At 42.4% G+C, this 20,000-nt stretch overlaps 1 protein-coding gene across 2 annotated transcripts in view; it reads left to right on the plus strand.

Moving 5' to 3' along the window:
- Positions 1–20,000, plus strand: part of LOC143028359 (uncharacterized) — a 633,126-nt gene that overhangs the window by 491,411 nt on the left and 121,715 nt on the right. For both annotated transcript variants that reach the window (XM_076190321.1, XM_076190320.1), the window contains 2 exons: positions 7,212–7,301; positions 13,947–14,070. In XM_076190321.1, the coding sequence (XP_076046436.1) occupies positions 7,212–7,301; positions 13,947–14,070 (214 nt within the window). The remainder of the gene's footprint in view (positions 1–7,211; positions 7,302–13,946; positions 14,071–20,000) is intronic.

The raw sequence follows: 20,000 nt of genomic DNA on the forward strand, positions 1-20,000 counted from the left end.
CTTCGACCAAGTTTCTTCCCAAAGACAAATTAAATTTAATTAATTATTACCCTAACACCATTAATAAAAAGGTGGTAAATGTCCACCAAAGGTTGAAAGAAGAGCATAGTCAGGGAGTTTATTCGATTCCATGTAAAGGTTGTGACTTAGTTTACATCGGACAGACTGGGAGGGATTTGGACACTAGGATGATCGAACATAAACGTTCCATTAAATATGGACAAGAAAGCTCAGCTGTGTTCCAACATGTTAAACAATTTAAACATTGTTTAGACTGGGACAAAGCTGAGCTTATTTATAAATCCAGATGTGAGTTCAGGAGAAAAATGGTAGAATCTACTATAATTGAATACCAGTCCAATATGAACATTTCAAAGGAACAATGGTCCCCGGATATAATTTCAGGAGTTTTCATCACCAGCCTATTAAAAAGACATTTGCCTCCTGACCTCACATACGGAGTGAGCCGAACGTAGAGACCTCTCCCAATGTTCCCCTTTGTCATGTCAAGGGTGCTACTTAAGTAGCTCTCACTATTCCAATTTGTATCTACTGAAGAGGATTGCAGTTTGCAATCGAAATATATAGATCCCCCGTCTCCAGTCTTTTTTACTCCAACAGTGGTTTTCACGTGATATATATATATATGTGTGTGTGTGTGTGTGTTAAATCAGAGTTGAAAAATTTGAGTAAATTGGCGTAGGAAAACTCAGAATGACGGCAGGGGTACTTTATTCCCTTACGTTTCGCCTGTATGCCTTCCTCAGAGAGAATGACAACCGTACATACATACATCTCGCCATATATACAAGAGCTCCGGGGATTCTGTCTCGTTGGTTTTCATGGGGGATTATTGCTCATCGTGGGATTATGTCTTCTTGTGGGATTATGTCTTGTTGGTTGCATAGGACGGCCTGCACTGTGACCCGTGCTTGTCGATTTCATTGTTGGTTTTGTTTCCGCTATTATCATTTTTTCCGGTTGTTCAAGACAGGTTGACAAATCCTTCCCTATGATTGTTGGTGTCTTCTGTACAGATGTACGCTGCTTCTACTGTTCTCTTGATTTCTTATCAAGTCCTTTATTGATAATTTCCGTGTTTTGCCAGTCTGGGAGGTGTCCGTGTTTATCTATGTGTACGACCAACGAGTTGTGAGGTCTGTGGTGTTTGATATCATTTTTGTGTTCTTGAATGTGTTTTTCCATGCCACGTGATGACTCGCCAATGTAAACTCGTTTACATCCCTTGCATGGAATTTTGTATATTACGCTGCTTTTGTTCTTTTTGTTTTATGTTCCGGGTTTCACCAAATCTTCAATTTCCTTGCCTGGTGTGTACGATATCTTAACGTCTGTTGTTCGCAAAAGAGTTTCTATGGACTTGGCTTTTTTTGGAAATGGTACCGAGATATATTCGATCGTGATTTTATCTCCTGTTTTCTTTCTTGCGGCAATTTCAACGGCTTTTCTTTATAATTTGTGAAGCAATCCTTCTGGGTATTTTAGTTTCTTAAACGCTTCGATGATGTATTCATATTCGTCTACAAGAAATTCCGCACTGCATATGAATGCATCATTGTTACTGCAGTGGCGTCTAAAATAAGTAGCGAGGCGGTTGATATAATATATAATATGACGACATTTTCAAATACGACACGTTTTGATGAATGGGGGATACATTTAGAAATTACTGGGCGTTAATTGAGAATCAAAAAAATATGTTTTTATATACAAAAGCGTTCGACAAGGTGCCCCATCAGAGGATACTATTTAAAATCAAGGCCCATGGCATAGGAGGAAAAGTGTTTGAATGAATTAGAGCATGGGTGACTGACAGAAAACAAAAGGCCACCGTGAACGGTGACAATCCAAATGGGGTTGTGTTACTAGTGGTGTTCCCCAGGGTTCGGTTTTGGGTCCCTTATTGCTCATTTTGTATATATATGACTTGGACAATGGAATTAATAGTGATGTTAGTGAATTTGCGGATAACATTAAGATTGGACGCCAAATAAGGAATACTGCAGCAGGACCTTGGTAAATTTATGGCATGATCGATGAAATGGCAAATGGACTTCAATACCTCAAAATGCTTTGTGTTAAACGTAGGATTACACAACCCAGCAAACATTTATAGCTTAGAAAACGCCATATCAGTGAAAACAGAATGTGAAAAGGACTTGGGAGTGTTAGTGAGCCCAGACATTAAATCCAGAAAACAGTGCATTAGTGCCAGGAATAGAGCTAACTGGGAATTAGGATTTATTGATTGGACGGTTACAAACAAAATTGTAGAGGGATTAATCATCAAACTCTGTCTGACGATAAATAGACCCATCCTCGACTATGCGGTACAGTTTTGGTCTCCGTACTATAGAATGGATATTAATTCACAAGAACCAGTACAATCAGTACCTCAACTATACAAGGGCTTCATTTACCTTACGAGGACAGGCTTAGGCAGCTTAATTTACACTCTCTGGAGAGACGTAGAGTGCGAGATGATATAATAGAGGTGTTCAAATAGGTCAAAGGTTTTAACAAAGGTGATGCAAGCAAGGTCATCTTATTAAGACTCAGAGGTGACTTGATACAGGTCTTTAAGATTCTAAAGGGGATTGACAACATCAAAAGTGACCAAATTTTCACACTGAATGAGAATCCGACAAGAAATAATGGTCTCAAACTGTCCGGAAATAGATTTAATTTGGAAGTGGGTAGAAACAACTTCGCCAACTGTGTAGTTAATGAATGGAATAAATTTCGTGCAGAAGCAGTGCAATATAGTTCAGTTCGAAGCTTTAAGAATCATTTAGATAAACACCTAAACAAGATGATGTAATGACTATCATTTATTTTATATTATTTGTTTTGTTATCATTTGTCCGTTTGTTTATTATTTGTTTGATTCTCATTTATTATTAGTTGTATGTCAATTTATTATTATTTACTATTTACCTGTTTGTTTATTATTTAACTATACCTATGCATTTATTTATGTATTTTATTTATTATTTACATTATTATAGTTTTTATTTATTTATTTGTTTCTTATTATTATGATTTTTTCGCATCCGACCTAGATATGAACAAAAAGGTCTCCTGTCGGCATGCTCCGCCTTTGTAATCCTTTGTAATCCTTTGTAATCTGTACCACATCCATGCACATTAAAAGATCCAAACCTTAGGGTACTGGTTGGAAAACTCCTAGACTTTCTTATGCCTATACTTTTTTTTAGAAATGTCTCCTTTGGGGCTACAGGTAGCAGGACTCCTAGTCCTATTCCCGTCCCCTTTTTCGTTGCCTCGCACGACTCAAGTGGGAAGACTTGGTAGCACCATTCTTTTCCCCCACCAGAGGGTTAGGCGAAAAAAGGAAAGGAATATTCAGAGAAATGGAACAAGACAGTAACAAAGGGTTGGGGGACAGCATAACGGAGGGACAGTCGCAGTATAATAAAAGTGTCATAATTTCTCTATGAACAGAGGCATCCTCTATCACAGACAAAATGATGTGTGGCTTTGGTCCGTAGGGGCACCCCATATATACCTTAAAGCATCAGCTGAATGCTACTTTGCCACAATAACATGCAGCCAATACCCCAGACGGAGCTTTGTGTGCTTACCTAATTGTATTTACTTAGTTGTAGTATACAAGAAAGGAGCAACGTGGGGTCCTGTCCCCTATTCTCAATTTTCTAACATACCTAGACTCAAATTCATGCGTGCGTATGTATTCACTTTCACTTGGTCTTTGGATCACGTGTTGGACTCGTGATCGACAGCTATTTCCCTCCTGGAAGAGAGCTCAGAGCTCGTAGGTCCGATCTATGGGTAATGCTATGACCTTGCACACACACACACACCCCCAACTCCCCGCCCACGAGAGTTGGAGTAACACCCCTCAGCGCTGCGATACTGATATTTTTTCAGCCCCGGGCGAGAGTCGAACCCGGACCTCCGTAGTGGCAGGCCAGAGCTCTAACCACAGCGCCATGTGTGTGTGTGTGTGTGTGTGGGTGGTTTGTGTATGTGTGTACATGTTCTACCTTTGGATTTATCTCACATAATATTGTAATCATAATATCTAGGAATATTTAAACACTAGGGATTTAGATTTGACCTGCCGCAGGTTTTCAGGAAAATTACAACAATTTTAATTAAATGACTGTCGTCGTCAACACGCTACGTCACGCGACGGTTTGGATGAAACTTCGCCCACATGTATTGCTCCTGTTTCCTGATTGGTGGAAACCATATCCCGCTAAAAAGAAACGCGCATTATCTTGACATTATTTCTCGTAAATTTTCTATTTTGATATAAGAAATCCTTTAACAGCGTGACATAAGATGCTGAATGAATTGTTTTACGAATGAAACTATTTATGATAAAAGAACGTGTTGTGTAATAATGTAACTGATAAGCGTGGCAGAGGCTGCTCGTAGCTAAGATTAGTGGGGATGCTGATTCAGACTATTTTTAGCCATTGTCTTGATAATGTGTAAGATGAAACAGACATGTAAAAAGAACGTTCATACATAGAATTGATAAATCCTTGATTTTTTTCTGACTTACTAATAGTCAGTGGCGGATCCATGATCAAAATTTGGGGGGGCTAACCTGAAATTTGTATATATAATTGACGCTCTGAAAGAGATGTATTCAGTAGCATGAATACGATGATTTTGAATATGAACGGAAGGTCTCACTTTGTTTTTGTTTTTTTCAGAATATTGGACAAAAGTAATACTTAATCTTACATTTTAAAGATTTACCCTCAGTGATATGTTGAATATACTTCTGCCACTGTAATACTGCTTTCTGCCACGTACCGGTGTACACGTGGCAGGTTTCTCGGCCTCTACGATGAGGTAATGAAAGAACAAATTTGGAGGGAGCTTCACCTCCCCATCAGCCCCTCCCCTGGGCCCGGCACTGCTAATAACATATTAAGCTGTTAGTTAAAAAAAAAAAACGCATTCTAAGTAGAAAAAAAAATCTACCTTTTGAATGCACAACCAATAATTTGGAATATTTCCATACAAGGATTTTGTGTGTGGGTATATATATATATGTATATATATGTATATATATATATATACATATATATATTACATACATACATACATATATATATACACACACATACATATATATATATATATATATACATATGTATATGATATATATATATATATATATATACATATATATATATGTATATATATGTGTATGTAAGAGAAGATTTTGAATCTGGGATCCATATTTGAAAAATGCAAACACCAGATTCAATTGTTTGGTTTATTTGCCCGACGTTTCGATTCCCGTCCAGGAATCGTCTTTAGGGGGCATAACGGTTACAAGAATGTGAACTCCAGGTTTACCATTTCGGCGATTCATAAGGAGTTCACATTCTTGTAACTGTTATACCCCCTGAAGACGATTCCTGGACGGGAATCGAAATGTCGGGCAAATAAACCCTTCAATTGAATCTGGTGTTTACAGTTTTCGAATATATATATATATATATATATATATATATATATATATATATAAATATATACATAGGAAAATGGACGAATGCACGACCACCGATACCCCAGAACAAAGACCACACATGACACCCAGAGTCGCAATCCCCTGTATCAAAGTAGCATCTGAGGTTACTGCCAGAGTTTTACGAGACAACGGAGTACAAGTGACACACAAACCCCTCAATACCTTTTACCGAAACGTCACCAAAGTCAAAGACACAGAAGAACATACACAACTGGCCGGTGTAGTTTACCGCATAGGCTGCACGGACTGTGACACGGAATACGTAGGAGAAACACAAAAGAAATTAGCCACTAGAGTACAAGAACACCGATGTGCAGTAAGGCGAGAAGATCCGAAATCGGCCCTGTACAAACACACTACAGAACATTGACACAAGATTGAATGGAATGGAGTGACAACTCTACACAAAGAAAATAATAAAAAGGACTATTCTTGAAACCATGGGAAAATAAGAGCAACTGCATAAACAGGTGCATTGATCTCAATCCTATTTATGTAGGAACGAGGAGTAACGCAGTCTAATTCCTTTGTTATGTTTTTCCATTCTCAGTCTGCTTCTTTACGATCTGATATTTGTTCACCAGGTGGCTTTTGTCCGACCTCCTTTCTCGAAGCCGGTCTTCCGGTGCACCTTTTCTACTCCCATTCCTTGACTTTTGGCCTCCTTTTTTCAGTTTTAGTCTACTTCCTTTTTCTCTTCTGTTCTATCTTTTTTCTTATTTGTATCTTATTTTTATTTGTAATGTAGTCGCTTGTTCTTGAGACCTTTTCCTCCTTCTGTTCCCCCATCCTTCATTCCGGACATTTGGTCCACCTCCATTTGCGTCTTTGGACTATGTTCTGGTGTTTTTACGTTTGTGTTACGTATTGATGCTTTTTTGCTACACTAGTTTTATGTTCACATTCATTTATTTCGTTTTGTTCTTGACACTTTATTGCGGACATTTGGTCCACCTCCATTTGCGTCTTTGTCCTATGTTCTGGTGTTTTTACGTTAGTGTTACGTATTCTTTTTCTACACGTGTTTTATGTTCACAGCCATGTAACTTGTTTTATTTTTATTTGTAATTTTTGTACCAATATTTCATTTCAATTGTATTGTATTTAATATTGTAAAGAGGTTAGCTTTGTACATGTGATTGAGAGTGTGAACCTTTCCCAGGTTTACCACTTTGACGATTTATAATTGAGTTCACAATCTTGTACCATTATACCCCATGAAGACGGTTCCTGGACGGGAATCGAAACGTCGGGCAAATAAACCCTTCAATTGAGTCTGGTGTTTACAGTTTTCCAATACACACACACACACACATATATATATATATACTGTATATATGTATATATATATATATGTTCATGAACTAAGGATGGCTACTGATTTTAAGCTTAAGGGTTATATAATATACAAGTATAAAGAAAGAATTGAAGGGGAAAAGACTTTATATTGAATGTTATCGATAATATCGAATGTAAATAGTGGGTGATGCAGTTCCGCTTTGCCACTGACACGTTCAAACCTTTTCATTGGCTGTGGCCTCGGAAGGAATAGATGCATTAGCACAATCCTTCTAACACGTTTTCTAACATGTTCTCTAGAACTGTTCTTCAGGAAAATGTTCTCTAACGTGTTCTTCTTCTTGTTTTGCAGGCTTTGGACGGCTTCATTATGACCGTGTCCTGTTCAGGTCGAGTACTCTACACCTCGGAGTCCATTACCTCCTTGCTGGGCCATCTTCCGGTAAGAGAAGCAATTACCACCCCCTAAAAACACACACACACACACACACACACACACACACACACACACACACACACACACACACACACACACACACACACACACACACTCTCTCTCTCTCTCTCTCTCTCTCTCTCTCTCCATTTCCCCCGTCCCCCAATCTTCCTACCCCAATCCCCTGAACATTCAATTCCCGACCTCCCCCAATTCCCCCACCCTCCATTATCCCCTCTCCCCCTTCCCCCTTCCCCCACATTTCATTTGCCCTTCCCCACTCCCCCAAACTCTCTATTTCCCCCTTCCTCTCTCCTTCACCCTCCATTACCCCCTCCCCACTTTTTTTACCCCCTTGTACCCCGTCTCCATTAAATTTCCCCCTCCTTTCTCTCACTTTTCCCCCATTTCATTCCCCCTTGTCCCCACCCTTCCCCACTTTCTTCCCCTCCACCCCTTTTTACACCTTCCCTTCCCCCTTTTTACCCCTCCCCACTTTCCCTCCTTTTCAAACTTCTTATACCTTCCCTCTCACTTCCCCCAAATGTCCAATTCCCCCTTTCTCCCACTTTTTTCCGATTCCCCCCTTCTCCCCTGCCACCTTCTCTCCCTTCCCCCTTCTCCCTTTTCCCCGTTTTTTCCTTTCCCCTTCTTCCCCAAGACTAAATACTCCAGCCTTCTCCCCATCTTCCTCTCTTTCCTCCCACAAAAATACACAAATTTAGGATATACATGTACTATATCTCATTTGTAATGAAATTTATTTATTTTACAAAATTGTATGGATACAACAGTGGAGATGTATTCGCACGGGTCGGGTTTTGTGTCCTCAAAAGTGCATTTACACCTACATCTTTATTGATGTTATTCTTAAACCTACTGTTGAAATATTTTACATAAGCATGTTGTGCATATAAGTACGAGCCATCTTGTATCTTCCATTCTCCCGGCCCCCCCTCATCTATGGGCAAAGTAGGAAACACAAGAGCAACTTTTAAAAAAAATGGAGGTCATATGGTACCATCGCAAACAATTTATTATTATTATTTATCTATTTATTTGTTTATCTATTATCATTATTATTTATTTATTTTTGACGGGCGGCGCAATTGTCCTCAAGACGGGCGGGCATTTGTCCTCAATGGTCTTGTTTCTACAATGCCCCAAATGACAGAACTGATTGATATGTCAGCTCAGCTATGATTGCTCGCTTTCGTCTGCTTAGTTGAAAATTTGTCCACCTCGTTAGACTGGACCTAATTAGGACATCTAATCACAACATTGGCCACATTGACGTTTTTTCTTCCTCTTCTTTTCTATCTGTTGCTACTTCTCCTTTTTTATTTTTTTCTTCTTCTTCCCTATCTGTTCCTCCTCATCCTCATCCTTTTTCTCTTCATCTTCCTCTATTCTTCTTCTTCTCCATCTTTTCTTCCTTCTCATCCTCTTTTCTCATCCTCATCTTCTTCTACTACTTCTATTTTTTCTTCTCTCTTCCTCCCTACTTCTTCCTTATTTTTCTCTATTCAATCCTTCTCCTCGTTCTCTTCCTCCTCCTCCTTCTCCTCCTTTATCATCATCATCATCATCTTATTCTTCTTATTCTTCTTTTATTCCTTCTCTTCCTCTTGATCTATCATTATCACCATCTTCATCATCTCATCATTATCATCACCATCTTTTTCTTCATCGTCTTCCTCTTCTCCTCTTCCTCTTTGCCCTACGTCTCCTCATTTTCCTCCTCCCTTTCTCATCCTCCTCTTCTTCCTCCTTCCTCATCTTCCTCCTCTTCTTATCCTACTTATTCATCTTATTACATTTATTGATAATCACCAATTAATTAATTTCTTATCATACATTCTGCTTTGCATGCGCCAACTACCTTGTTGTATTCATCCTCACCTCATACAATGCAGGTCCAAGTTCTAATCCTACGCCCTCCGGTGTCTGTCACTGGCTCCCCTGATAGGCCTAACACTCAGGGTAAAGTTGCTCCATAGCCCGAAAGGCGAGAATCTAATTCTCTCTCTCTCTCTCTCTCTCTCTCTCACACACACACACACACACACACACACACACACACACACACACACACACACAAAGTGGCGTAGTGGTAATTCCCGGCTGTCCGGGTTCGAATTCCGCCCAGGGCTGAAGTAATTTCAGTATCGCTGCGCTGAGAGTCGTTACTCCAACTCTCGTGGGCGGTGAGTTGGGGATGTATGTGCGTGTAAGGTCACAGCATTACCCATAGATCGGTCATATACGAGCTCTGAGCTCTTTACGGGAGGGTAATAGCTGTCGATCACGAGTCCAACACGTGGTCCAAGACCATGGTGAATTACACATACCACACTTGCTCTCCATCTACTTTGACCTCCATGACCCCTCTTCGACCGCTCTCACCTCTCACTCTCACTCTTCTTGCCCTACCCAGTGACTTCCTGCTTCTCCCCCTCCCCCCTCTCCTCTCCACGCTGTTGCTGACTGAAACGTTCTGTCTCTTCGGTCGAGCCAATTACTGAGCCTGGAATAGCTGCTGAATGCTTTCCCTTGCTCAGCTCTCCCCTCCCTCTCCCCCCACTTCCCCTTCCCTCCTCTTTCTACTCCTACTCTTTTGTTTTTCTTTCACCTTCTTCCTTTTCTCCTTCTCCTCCTCCTCTTCCTCTTCTTTCTCTTTCTCTTCCTCCTCTTTCTCCTTGTCCTCCTCTTCCACCCTCTCCTTCTCCTCTTCCTCTTCTTTCTCCTTATCCTCCTCTTCCCCCCGCTTCCTCCTTCTCCTCTTTTTCCTCCTTTTCCTCACCCTTCTCTTCCTCCTCTTTCTCCTCCTCCTCCTCCTCCTCCTCCTCATTTTCCCTCATTGTTTCCTTTCCCTCCTCCTCTTTCACCTTTTCCTTTTTCTCCTTTTCCTCCTCCTCTTCTTCCTCTTACTCTTTCTCCTCCTACTCTTCCTCCTTCTCGTTCTCCTCTTCCTCCTCTTTCTCCTTCTCCTCCTCATCTTCCTCCGCTTCTTCCCTCTCCCTCTCTTCCTCATAATCTTCCTCCACTTTTTCCTTCTCCTCCTCATCTTCCTCCGCTTCTTCCCTCTCCTTCTCTTCCTTCTTCTCCATTTCCTCCTCCTCTTCCTCCTTTCCCCCTCTCCTTCTCCTCTCCCTTCTTCTCCTTATCTTTCTCCTTCTCTTCCTCTTACTTTTCCTCCACTTTCTCCTTCTCCTCGTCATCTTCCTCCGCTTCCTCCTCCCCTTTTCTTCCTATTTCTCCATCTCCTCCCCCTCTTTCTCCTTCTCGTCCTCCTCTTCCTCCCTCTCCTTCTCTTCCATCTCCTCCTTCTTTTCCTCCTCCTCTTCCTCCTCCTCCTCATTTTCTTCCTCATCCCTTTCTTCCCCACCTCTTTCTCTTTCTCTACTTCTCTCTCTTCCTCCTCATCTTCCCCTTCCTCATCCACCTTTTCCTCCTCCTGCTCCTAATTTTCATCCTTCCCTGTCATTTTCCTGCTCTTCTTCCTCCTTGCCTTACTCCCCCTCCTCTTCTTCTCTCTGTTCCTCCTCCTTTTCCTCCTCCATCTCCTTTTCTTCCCCTTCTCTTTCCTCATTTTCCTCCCGCTCTTCCTCCTCCCTCACCTCCTCTTCTTCTTCCTCCTCCTTATCTTCCCTTTCTCTCCCTCCTCCTTTCCCTCCCACTCCTCTTCCTCCTTTTCCCCCTCTTCCTTCCTATCATCCCGTTCTTCCTCCCCCTCCCCCTCCCCTCTTACTCTTCCTCCTCCTCCCCCTCTCACTCTTCCTCTTCCTCCTCCTCCTCCTCCTCTTCCATCTTTTTCTCCTCCTCCTCCTCCTATTCCTCCTGCTCTTCTTCCCAGAATCGCTTACCGTAATCAACAGAAGAAACCCTGCAATGGAACCGGAAGTTGGGATGAAAGAACGTTCTTCAGGAAGAACGTGACTCGTGCTGCACGACGTTCTCCTCCCGAGGAGGTCACTTTGATCATGACCTTGGCCAGGGAACGTTGTCGAACGTTCTGGCCAAAAGCGGTTTTATTCGGCTGAAGGGAAAAACCTTTTCCCGTCAGAAGTCAGATCTGCCTTCCTGGGTTCTTCGGATAAGATTTTATTACAGATGAGCACACACACACACACACACACACACACACACACACACACACACACACACACACACACACACACACACACACACACACACACACACACATACACTGGAGCAGAGAAGAGAAAGAGGTGATCTACTGACTATCTATAGAATCATGACAGGAATGGAAATCCTTGATAGGAATGATTTACTAAAATATGACAATGGAAAAACAAAAGGTCATGAAAAGAAACTCAAAAAGGATAACTATAGAAGAGATCTAAAAAAAAAACTAGTATCCCACACAGAGTGCTGGATATCTGGAATAACTTGGATAAAGAAACAGTGTGTGCAAACACTATTCAAGATTTTAAGAAAAAAATTGATGCTGAAAGATACAAAGACGGGTCACCACGAGCATAGCTCCCTTCCCGTGTAATACTAGGTAAAACTAGGTAAATACACACACACACACACACACACACACACACACACACACACACACACACACACACACACACACACACACACACACACACACACACACTCTCTCTCTCTCTCACTCGGTTGCGCGGTTGATAGAGTACAGTACAGTACCTGGTTCGAATCCTGCCCAGGGCCGAAATTATTTCGGTATCGCTGGGCTTCGGGTCGTTACTCCGACTCTCGTGGGCGGGGAGTTGTGTGTGTGTGTGTGTGTAATGTCATAGCTTTACCCATAGATCGGTCATACGAGCTCTGAGCTCTCTTCCGGGTGGGAAATAGCTGTCGATCACGAGTCCAACACGTGATCCAAAGACCAATACCAAGGTGAATACACATACACACACACCTTCAACTCTAAAGGTGTCTGAACCCACACACCCCTTCTCTTAGGCGTTATCACACTAGGCTATTTCTCCTCCGACTGTTGGAGCAGGTTTGCAGCCCGCAGCTTTCGGGAAGGAATCTGATTATATGCTGGAGGAAAATAATTTTCCTCCAGCATATCAAATGGTATTCTATGTAAATCGTTGAGAAAACAAAATAGTTTGCTGTAATAGTGATTTTACGGCGGAAAAACTGCTGGAGATAGGCAATACCGCCGATGAATCAGAGGCTGGTGGAAAAATAGCCCAGTGTGATAATCCCTTAAGGGTTACAACCTTCTCCATAGGGATCCAAACGGGTTCTGTAGGGGTCCGACCATACAAATCGAGTTGTCGTTGAGTTTGTTGGAGTATTCAAGAGATTTCGAAACAGAAATTCATAAATAAAAGGTTTATAATATGTTTGTGGCAGTCTGGCACAGAAGCCCATTTATTTATTTATTTATTTATTCATTCATTCATTCATTCATTGAACCATCAAATATTCTATTTACTTGTTGCAAAATCACTGTTTGGGTTTTCATGTTTATGAAAAGTGACTTTGTAGTTTATTTACAATTCCTTCTGGACACAAATCGTCTCCACCAATGGTGGCACTTTTGTTTTTCTCATGGTTAGCGCCATCTGGCTCTTTCATATTCATCTATTTCATGACGGGGGAGATTCATTCCAAATGCAGCTTTGTCTTGAATTCTTTTCATAAACAGAGGAACAACACAAATCAGCCTGGTCGTCGCCGGTGGTCGGAAACAGGTCGTCAGCTTAGTGTGACTGGGCCCTTAAGTGACAACCAAGGGGGGGAGGGTGTCATTTCTTAACCCATTAAACTCCGATGACAAGATTCTTGTCATTTGGTCAAATAAAACAAAACATCATAAAACACCAAAATGTTTGATCAAACACCAGAAAAATATGACGTCAGTCCTCGCACGAGCGAGGACTGACGTCGTATTTTTCTGGTGTTTGATCAAACATTTTGGTGTTTTATGATGTTTTGTTTTATTTGACCAAATGACAAGAATCTTGTCATCGGAGTTTAATGGGTTAAGGCGCTATCAGACCTGGACTATTTTTCCTCCGACTGTTGGAGCAGAATTTCAGTCCGCAGCTTTCGGGAAGGAATCTGATGTGCTGGAGGAAAAGTCGAAGTCAAATGACATTCTATGTAAATTGTTGAGAAAACAAAATAGTTTGACGTAGTGATTTTACGGCGGAAAAATTCCTGGATGTTGAAGGAAGAAAGCCCGCATCACACTGGGACGACTCTCGTCGATTGTTATCAGTCTGTTTGAGTAGACACGACTTCGGTTACATTCTTTTGTTTTTCGAATTTACAAATGTTCAAATCACCTTTGCGTCATATACCGAGAAGATGAATGACGAACTGAGAGAAGTTCAACCTATACGAATATGGGACACATTGTTGAAATGTCCTTAGGGAAGTCTAGAATAATGTAAGCAAAGTCGTCTTGCAGCTTTTCCAATTCACAACAGTTGATGAGAATCTGCCCAATGTGAAACAGATGAAAGATGAACACTTAATGTCCGTTTCTTGCCATGGATAATGATGATAATGATGCTGATAATGATGATGACGGTGACGATGATAATGAAGAAAGTCATAATGATGTTAATGACGATAATAGCGATGACGATGATGATGACTAATCTTCTCCTCCTCCTCCTCCTCTTGTAACAGGGCGACATCACCGGCACTCCAGTCTACGACTTAATGTTGGAGGCGGAGCAGCGGGAGATGCAGAGTTTCCTGTCAAACCCGGCCCTGGCGCCTAACCCGAGCCTTTGGCCAGAAGACTACAAAGGTAAGAAGAAGCCCTCCGGTTCCTCAAGTGTACGTGTGTGTGTGTGTGTGTGTGTGTGTGTGTGTGTGTGTGTGTGTGTGTGTGTGTGTGTGTGTGTGTGTGCGCGCGCGCGTGTGTGTGTGCGTGTGTGTGTGTGTGTGTGTGTGTGTGTGTGTGTGTGTGTGCGTATAAGTACGTGTGTGTGTGCGTGCTTAAGTGCGTGTGTGTGTGCATGTGTGCGTGTAAGCACGTGTGTGTGTGTGTGTGTGTGTGTGTGCATGTGTGCGTGTAAGCACGTGTGTGTGTGTGTGTGTGTGTGTGTGTGTGTGTGTGTGTGTGTGTGTGTGTGTGTGTGTGTGTGTGTGTGTGTGTGTGTGCGTGTAAGTACGTATGTGTGTGCATCGCTACAGTTTTTTTCAACTTAACAATGGAGATCAGCGCTCGAATCAAAACACGTCTCAGAAAATATGCTAAATGACACGAGACTCTAAGATCTTCGAAATATGCTTTGTTTATGCTAAATCCTGACGCATATAGGCTACAAATATTTGTTAGTTATAGAAGAATGTTGAGAGTAAACCTTGATAATATTAACGACCGCTTTACTTGGATACCGTGTCGAACTCGTGACCAGGTGGTCATGAGTTCGATTCCCGGTAGGAGCTGCGTGCTTGCTTCTTGCGTTGGTTCACGACAGCCCTGGCCAGGTGTGAAAAAAAGGGGGGGGGGGCTCGCCACAACTGACAGGGCTTGCCGTACCCGGGGTTTCTCACTTCCCTCTTTTCGTGGGAGTTGGATGGTTAGTACACGGCTGGTGGCCATTTTATCAGCCCACTCCATATTTGCGACGATGTTTTGGCATTCTCATTTGTTTATATATTTGTTCATTTAATTATTTAATTATTTATATATTTGTTTATTTTAACCCATCTTTTAAGTCTTGGAGGCCTTATGTCACCTATTGGCGACACACATTAGAACATGTCTTTGACATCAATACCGTGGAGTTGTCGCTAACTGGCTCAGATGCAGTGTCGAGGCTGGGACCAGCGATAGCGCGGCGGGAGGCTGTGGCTGGAAGGCCGGCCACAGCAGGAAAGTAGTTCAGCTTCCACAGCACGAGCTCTGACCAACATAGGCTAAAGTTAAGATATGTGTCGCCATAGGAGGGTGACCTAGTGATTTACAATCCTATAGGACTTGTGTCATGTGTGTGTGTGTGTGTGTGTGTGTGTGTGTGTGTCTGTGTCTGTGTGTGTGTGTGTGTGATTCACTATGGTCTTGGATCACGTGTTGGACTCGTGATCGACAGCTACTTTCCCTCCCGGGAGAGAGCTCATATATGACCGATCTATGGGTAATGATTGTGACCTTACACTCACGCACACACCCAACTCCCCATCCACGAGAGTTGGAATAGCGACTCGCAGTACACCGATACTAAAATTATATATATGTATATATATATATATATATATATATATATATATATATATATATATATATATGAACAAAAACGGATATAAATAAGTAAATAGATCAACAAAACAAGAAAAGATATGTATATAGATAAAACTCAGATGTTTCCAGTTACACATAAGTTTTCAAAATTAATTTGTGTACGCGTCTATTCACTCACTTAAATAGATTTTTATTCGAACATCATTCTCACATAAGTACCCCCTGCCTTCCTTGCATAACAGTATCATCTATACACAGCCACTCTCCACCCCTTGCCTTCTCGGTTCCTTGCTCAACAGACATTTCCCTTTTGCTCATTTATCCCCCACCCCATTCATCCATCTCATCCTCGGTCGCTCCCCACCTACCCCAGCTCCATCCCTCCACCTCTGCCTTCACACCTCCGCTACCAATCTCCCTCCACTCTCCCTTTCCATGTTTTTCAAACCCTCCCAACACTCTTTGATCAGCCCTATCTGCCATCTCCTTTTCCACTCCCGTTCTCCTGCTCCTCCTCCCACGCCACACACACACTCACACACACACACACACACACACACACACACACACACACACACACATACACAAACACATATGAACACACACGACTCGTGCCGCAGTGGTAAGCGTTCCTGTCTGCCACTACGGCGGGTCTGGATACGAATCCCGCCCAGGGTGTGTGTGTACGTGAAAGGTCACGGCATTACCCATAGATCGGTCATATATGAGCTCTGAGCTCTCTTCCGGGAGGGAAATAGCTGTCGATCACGTAATCCAAGACCATGGTGAATCACACACACACCAGTATCGCTACGCTGCAAGTCGTTACCCCAACTCGTGGGCGGGGAGTTGTGTGTGTGTGTGCATGTAAGGTCACAGCATTACCCATAGATCGGTTATATATGAGCTCTGAGCTCTCTCCCGGGAGGGTAATGGCTGTCGATCACGAGTCCAACACGTAATCCAAAACAATGGTGAATCACATACACACACGTACACACACACACACACACACACACACATACATACACACACACACACACACACATATATATATATATATATATATATATATATATATATATATATGTTGAGACATTCTGACAGGTTGATGTAAGCGGAATAGGAAACACAGGCGTCTTAGTCTTGAGTTTATTCCTGCGAAACTAGTCAGGAATAAACTCAAGACTAAGACTCCTGTGTTTCCTATTCCGCTTACATCACATATATATATACATATATATATATATATACATATATATATATATATATACATATATATATATACATATATAGATATATATACATATATATATATATATATATATATAAAAGCTTGTAGAGAAAGAGAGTTTTACCTAATTATATTTACCTAATTGGAGTTCCTCTCTTGTGGTCCTAACGCTAATTTCTCATTTATCATAACGAGTCTTAATCTCGTTTATGGTTCCAACTTGGTTCAAATTACCTTCTATACCAGTGATTCTCAACTTACGTTTCAATAGCCCCTTGTGGGTCACAGTGGTCCACAAATCGAAAACTAGTGACAGTTAATGGATACACACTAGGGTTCTATTACTAGTGATGGGATTGCTAGGAAGCTAAAGAATAGCAATACACAAGAACACTTGACTATTCCATGAATTTACCTATCTGTACACAAAACTGTATGTCTTCACGTCAATCACACTTTTTCAAATCATTTCCATGACTTCTTAATGTTCTCTTTCCCAAACCATGTGTACGTGTGCGCACGTGGTTGTGTGTGTACGTGTGTGTGTGTGTGTGTGTGTGTGTGTGTGTGTGTGTGTGTGTACGTGTACGTGTGTGTGTGTGGTTTACCAACATAGTTGTCAACGATTGGAATAGACTTAATAACAATGTAATGATCGCTGAAACAATTGATTGCTTTAAAAAGATTAGATAACTATGGATTGGTATGAAGGGTGTAAGACATGAAACTGCCTAGTGTAGGCCTTATGGTCTCTTGCAGTCTCCTCCATTCTTATGTTCTTGTGTGTGTGTGTGTGTGTGTGTGTGTGTGAGAGAGAGAGAGAGAGAGAGAGAGAGAGAGAGAGAGAGAGAGAGAGAGAGAGAGAGAGAGATTCACCATGGTCTTGGATCACGTGATCGACAGCTATTTCACTTCCGGAAGAGATCTCAGAGCTCATATATGACTGATTTATGGGTAATACTGTGAACTTACACGCACACACACCTCCAACTCCCCGCCCACGAGAGCCGGAGTAACGACTCGCAGCGCAACGATACTGAAATTATTTTAGCCCTGGGCGGGATTCGAACTCGGACCGCCGTAGTGGCGGCCGCGATCGCGATCGCTACACTGCGTCATGAGACGTGTGTGTGTGTGTGATTCACCACTGTCTTGGATCACGTGTTGAACTCGTGATCAACAGCCATTATCCTCCCGGAAGAGAGCTCAGAGCACATGTACGACCGATCTATGGGTAATGCTGTGACCTTACACTCACACACACGCCCAACTCCCCGTCCACAAGTTGGAGTAACGATTCGTAGCGCAGCGATACTGGTGTGTGTGTGTGTGATTCACCATGGTCTTGGATCACGTGTTGGACTCGTCTTCGATAGCTATTTCCCTCCCGGAAGAGAGCTCAGAGCTCATATGTGACCGATCTATGGTTACTGATGTGTGTGTGTGTGTGTGTGTGTGTGTGTGTGTGTGTGTGTGTGTGTGTGTGTGTGTGTGTGTGTGTGTACGGGCTTTATTGAAAATGACTCCGGGTTCTGTAATACAGATTTTTATTCAATTTTTTTTCTTTTCATCTCGGTAGTATTTTTTTTCTACTTCTTCCGACAGGTTGTGGATAAGGTTTCCGTAATTCAATGGAATCCTGATTACGGATATTTGTCACAAAAAAAAAAAAATACCGAGACGAAAAGAAAATGTTCTGAAGAAAATCTGTACTACAGACCGCGGAATCACTTTTAATGAAGTATGCATTATAGAAAATATCTTTCCTACTTATATATACTGGGGGTGTTTCGTCCGGGGGTATTTCGTATGGGGGTATTTCGTCATTGGATGTTTTGTCCGGATACCACCTTAATACATATGGCCGTATCTACTGTGCACGTGTACATTGACATACATCTGCAGCAAAAACCATATACAGTGAAATTCATTAGCGTCTGAAGGGGACTTACAAATTCAATCAAACTAGATCTAATTGATCATCTAGAGAGGGTGGATGTGCTAACACATAACACTCCCTATTCAAGCTAAAGTACTCCACGCTGAGAGTCACAGACTCCCCTACCACCCCCTAGTCCCCTTCTTCCTCCCGTTCTCGTTTTCAGGATCTTGGCTGTACCACGTGACCTGAGGTCATTCCCCCATGGGGTGGGTCGCTTGATTGGTTGCTGAACTCACAGGTGAAGCGTCAGATAGTACCAGACCACATAAGACCACACCTGAACACAATAGACCTAACGAGACCAGATAAAATCTAATCGAAGGGGAGATTAACCCGATATACACTAGACCATTAATTGTGTGTGATTCACCATGGTCTTGGATCACGTGTTGGACTCGTGATCGACAGCCATTACCCTCCCGTAAGAGAGCTCATAGCTCATATATGACCGATCTATGGGTAATGCTGTGACCTTACACACACATACCCAACACCCCGCCCACGAGAGTTGGAGTAGACTCGCAGCGCAGCAATACTGGAAATATTATAGTCCTGGGCGAGATTCGAACCCGGACCGCCGTAGTGGCGGCCGGGAACTCTACCAACTGCGCCATCGAGTCGTGTGTGTGTGTGTGTGTGTGTGTGTGTGTGTGTGTGTGTGTGTGTGTGTGTGTTTGTGTGTGTGTGTGATTCACCATGGTCTTGGATCACGTATTGGACTCGTGATCGACAGTTATTACCCTCCCGGAAGAGAGCTCAGAGCTCATACATGACCGATCTACGGGTAATGCTGTGACCTTATACGCACACATAAACCCAACTCCCCGCCCACGAGAGTTGGATTAACGACTCACAGCGCAGCGATACTGAAATTACTTCAGCCCTGGGCGGGATTCGAACACGGACCGCCGTATTGGCGGCCGCGAACGCTACCACTGAGTCATTGAGTCGTGTGTGTGTGTGTACACGTGTTTGGAGACACCCTCAACGTTTTATAACGAAGAATTTATTTGCGGACTGGCTTGGACATGTCCGCAATGCGTCCGCAAACACATATTCCTCAAACATCTCTGCCTGATTACCATTTACAAAGTCCGCAACCGTTTGCGAACAAAAGAAAAGGAAACCTTTGGGATCATAGCTAGATTAGGTGAAGAAAATAAATAGAATATAAAATTGAAATAGAATTACACCTAGGAGGTCTCTTGATCCAACACTCGGCAACCGCCACTTGTGCGGACATTTGGGCCCAGGACATAAACCCACTTCGGGAACTGGTGGTGTTTTATGTCCTGGGGGCGGGCCAGTTCCCGA

This window comes from Oratosquilla oratoria, chromosome 9 (assembly GCF_046742065.1).
Source record: "Oratosquilla oratoria isolate Oo_2021 chromosome 9, ASM4674206v1, whole genome shotgun sequence".
In the NCBI taxonomy this organism is placed as follows: domain Eukaryota; kingdom Metazoa; phylum Arthropoda; class Malacostraca; order Stomatopoda; family Squillidae; genus Oratosquilla; species Oratosquilla oratoria.